This window comes from Crocuta crocuta, unplaced genomic scaffold (genome assembly GCF_008692635.1).
Source record: "Crocuta crocuta isolate KB4526 unplaced genomic scaffold, BGI_CrCroc_1.0 scaffold696, whole genome shotgun sequence".
Taxonomy (NCBI): Eukaryota; Metazoa; Chordata; class Mammalia; order Carnivora; family Hyaenidae; genus Crocuta; species Crocuta crocuta.
In genome coordinates this window covers 722,106-726,583 of record NW_027529467.1, presented here as the reverse complement: position 1 = coordinate 726,583, position 4,478 = coordinate 722,106, and the positions used below count along the sequence as shown (strand labels likewise).

The window sequence follows — 4,478 nt, the reverse complement described above, 5'->3', positions numbered from 1 at the left end:
GCCTGATAAGAGCTTGCTTTATGGATTTCCAAGAGGAATTGCATTTCTTAGGCTGACTCTGGGAAGCAGCCGAGAAAACCCAGGAATGCAGAAGAAGTGAGAAGAGTACTGAGGAAACTTGGAGAAGTTTGGCGCATGTGGAGAAAGAGAGGGCTCACTGAGGAAAAGAAAGGCCTGTTAAGAGGAGGTATTTTATGTCGTGTGTGTGGTAGTGAAGTGAACCTCCTAGAAACCCTGAGTACATTCTGACTGGTTTTTGGAGGACATCGTACAAGTTTTGTGTCTGGGACAACTGAGAATAGAGGGATCAGTGTCCCCAAAGAATGGTTCTTGGGTGAGACTTCGAATTACACAGAAGCTGGAAACTGGCAAATAAAGGTGACCCAAGAACCAAAATACCTGGGGATCAGAAAGATCTAGTGCGGGGCTCTGGGGGCCTCACAGAACGTGGGCTAAAGGGGCCTGAAGCTAATGTTACTGCAACCTTGAAATTTCAAGGTTTCACCAACATGAAGAACAAAAGGACATGGTACGGTTTGGTGGAAGGATCATTGGACTTACTGTTAGGAGACCAGATTTGGTCCCAGCGCTCCCATCAGTAGGGCTGTTCAGTTCACCACTTACTTTCTTTGGACCTTTGTTCTCTTACTTGCGTAAGAAGAGGTGGGAATAAAGGAACCTCTAAGATCGTTTTGAATCCTGGTGTTCCTGGATTCTAAAATATACCTACCTGGAGGGCCTTTAAGATGTAGTGCCTGTGGGAGTCCGATAATAGGGTGTATCCAGTGTATGGCTGGGATTTCTTCACTTTCTATTCCCATAGTTCTAATGAGAAATTAGATGAGGAAGAGTGAACAAAAACTATGAACACTTTGAATATTAGGCTAAAAGAGAATATTCATTTTTAACCTAATGGCATTTTAGCAAAGCTCATGAATTTAAACTTTGGTACAGAGAAACTATGAAATACAAATCAGTTTCTGCAAATGTTCCGAACATTTCAAAGCAAACCTTGGGAGATTATCACAGAGAAAAAAGTAACACAACCATCGTGAGATAGAAGTAAAAACGGAAGAACTTTTCCCCAGCTTTTAAAAGTCAGTATTGGCATTTACGGATGTGACTAACATGTGATTTATCAGAGGTAATACAGTTTTAGGGGTTATATTCTAAATTGCACAGGCAAGGCATAAAACACAAAAATGCCATTAAGTACAGGACTTGAGAAGGTGACAATGAATTTACTTTTGGGGGCTATTAACTAAAAGAAAGAGGGCATTTGTCAACATATTCTAAGTCCATCATACACCATCAAGAAGACAGCAGTACTAGGACATGGTTCTGGTCATTGTTGAAAACGGGCTTTTCTTGTTAAAAATGAAACATAAGACACAGCAGGGAGGGCTGGCTGCATGAGCACGTGACCTGAGCAACAAACAGCATGAGGGACCCATACTTAGAACTGGTCCATGCGTGTTTAACACACGGCGATAACTGTTGAAATTCTTAACCATTCTTGAACAAAGGCCCCCTCATTTTCATTTTATACTGGGATCCACAAATAGAAAGGCAGTCGTGAATGCAGGAATGGTAAAAATCATGGCAGAATGGACACTAATGGGCTCATAGGAAAGAATTTTTTTTTAGTGTTTATTTTTGAGAGAGAGCGAGTGCACATGCATGAAAGCAGGGGAGGGGCAGAAAGAGAGAGGGGCAGAGGATGGGAAGTGTGCTGTATGCTGACAGCAGAGAACCTGATGTGTGTTGGGAGCCATTCTGAGCCCACTAGTCGAGAAAACTCCTGGTGAGGTTAAAGCAAGTTTGCACGGTCTCTTGCCAATCAGATGATGACTGATATCCACCCCCACTCAATTATTTCTGCTTGAGCACTGACCCCTAGGGTACCTTGCTGATCAATATCGGGAGTGACTTGTCCCCTTATTCCGGCCCTGGTAGGATGATTGCACCTTGTGAAGGAACTTATTGAGGGAACTTCTTCTTTTGATTATGGGAACAGACATCGAGTCTCCAGAAGGTCCTGTTTCCCTCCATACTTTCCCTTGAGCTATGAACAGCCTAATGACCCTTACTCATAAAAAAGATTGACCGTTACACGTACAATTCTGTTTCTACCATTGCATTAGTCCAAGAGGTTCATACAGCTCAACATGCAAATCAACTAACCAAAAATGTCTCTCATGCCCTAGCTATCCAAGAAATCAGAAAAGTAGACACAAAGGTAAATGCCCTCGAAGAGGCTATTCTATGTATTGGAAATGAGCTAAACTCTTTAAAGGTATGGTTGGCTTTCTGGTGCCACAAAGCATATAACTGGAAAATCAAGTCTTGCCCGGAGACAAAGAGCCTAACTTAGAGAGAAGGAACAGATAAGGGCAGAAGATAAGTTAGTACATACACCTTTGCTAACTGATGGTGTATAGCAGCCCCTTCCCTAAGGCCTACATTCCACAAACACCTTCCCTTACCCTGGCAGCTGTGATGAGGATGGATAAGAGTATCTACAAACCTATGACTTAATCTTAGTGTTATTATAATGTGAACACCTTGTTATTTTCTTAGTTACTCAACCTCACTATAATTGGGGCAGTTCTGCAAGAAGACTTCTGTAAAACCTGTTTCTGTACATTTTCCAAAAACATCTTATCACAAAGAGCTATCCATTGTAAACATTCCATTTCCTGATGCCATGTTAACTTTTGACCTATAAATAAAGACACCAAAACCAACAGGACGGAGATGCCTGCCTGGTGATCAGAAAGGATCTCGGGGCTCTCTCACTCTCTCTCTCGCCGACACCGTCCATCCTTCAGGGACCCCTGGACCTGCCGGAGCCGGCCTCTGACAGATGTGGGGCTCAAACTCATGAACTGTGAGATCATGACCTGGGCTTAAGTCACTTAACTGATTGAGCCACCCAGGCACCCCCTCAAATTTTTTTTAACTGTGGAAAAAGCAGGACACCTGGGTGGATCAGTCAGTTAAGCATCCAAATGTTAAGTCTGACTCATATCATGCTCTCACGGTTCTTGAGTCAGAGCCCTGCGCTGGGCTCGGTGCTGACAGTGTGGAGCTGGCTTAGGATTCTCTCTCTCTCTCTCTCTCTCTCTCTCTGTACCTCCCCCATTAGTGCTCTCCCTCTCTCTCAAAATAAATCAAGTTTTAAGAAACTGCGGAGAAGAAATATACACACATAGGAAGAATTTTGTTTTAATTAGATTTCTAGATTGTTATTTAATTAAACTATAAAAGCAGAGAAAACATATACAAGTTTGATCATTAGTGGAGCTTGCTTAGAATTCACTGAAGCAAAGAGAGTACAGGCAGCCTGCATCCGCAAGGACACAGTACGGCAGTGGTCAGGGCAGGGTGTCATACCTCCTGGCACAGTGCCATCACTTGGTGAATGCCAGTATCACAAGTCCGAGAGTTGGCCAAGACAAGCTATTTCAGCTTGTTCTCTAGAGACTTATTATTTGGCATCTCAGCAGTAACTGTTTTCTTCGTCAAAAAGGAGTTCCTTTGCACGTTTCTGACTCAGATTCATTGACATGATACCTAACATTAACTTGTTCATCACTCTGAACTCCAAATCACTCCGAACGTCAAGTGATAAATACTATGCCCATATAACAACTGTATTTTCCTCTTCCGAACATATAAATTTCAATACTTCAGAGAATATGAAATCACGAACTTTACATTGCGTAACATAGAAAAGAAAGTGATCATGTCAGTGCCAGTCAAAATAAAATCATTCTCCTTCAGTGTTCTTATTTAAAAGTTACCTTTTCGGGGCACCTGGGTGGCTCAGTCAGTTAAGCATCCGACTTCAGCTCAGACCATGATCTCCCAGCTCCTGAGTTCGAGCCCCACATCAGGCTCGCTGCTGTCAGTGCGGAGCCCACTCAGATCCTCTGTTTCTGTCTCTCTGCCCTTCTCCCACTAGTGCACTCTCACTCAAAAATAAATAAAACATTTAAACATAAAGGAATAAAGGTTACCTTTTCAATTCTCCGTCTAATTCATCATAATTGTCAATAGGCCAACTTTCTCTATTTGTCCTCATCATTTGAACAATGACCATTGTTCTGTGTAATTTCATTAGGTTGGGCATAAATAACACTGGGATATCTATATTTCCTTTAGGAGGCAATACGATTCCTGTAAAAAACACACAATTTTTAACGTGGTAAACATTTTCAAAGGATAATTTTAACAGCAGAAAATAACCTCCTAATTCTTCTACTGATTATCAGTTTTTCATAATCACTTCGGAACAGGAAAATGCATTACGCTAAATTATAAGTGCATTTCACTGGCTTCACTAATCTTCCTCAAATGCCATCAACACTATTAAAAAAACACATTATAACTTGAGGCAAGAAGTCCGTCCTGAAGAGGCTGGAAGGGATGTGGAAATGCTGAGAGTGGTGGCTGGGGGTTCCCAGAGCCATCAG

General features: G+C 42.1%; 1 protein-coding gene across 1 annotated transcript in view; it reads right to left on the bottom strand.

Annotated features, from left to right (window-relative positions):
• CFAP47 (cilia and flagella associated protein 47) overlaps positions 1 to 4,478 on the bottom strand; it is a 492,482-nt gene that overhangs the window by 53,256 nt on the left and 434,748 nt on the right. Inside the window, 2 exon segments of the mRNA XM_077760783.1 lie at positions 731 to 825; positions 4,023 to 4,182. Of these exon segments, the coding sequence (XP_077616909.1) occupies positions 731 to 825; positions 4,023 to 4,182 (255 nt within the window).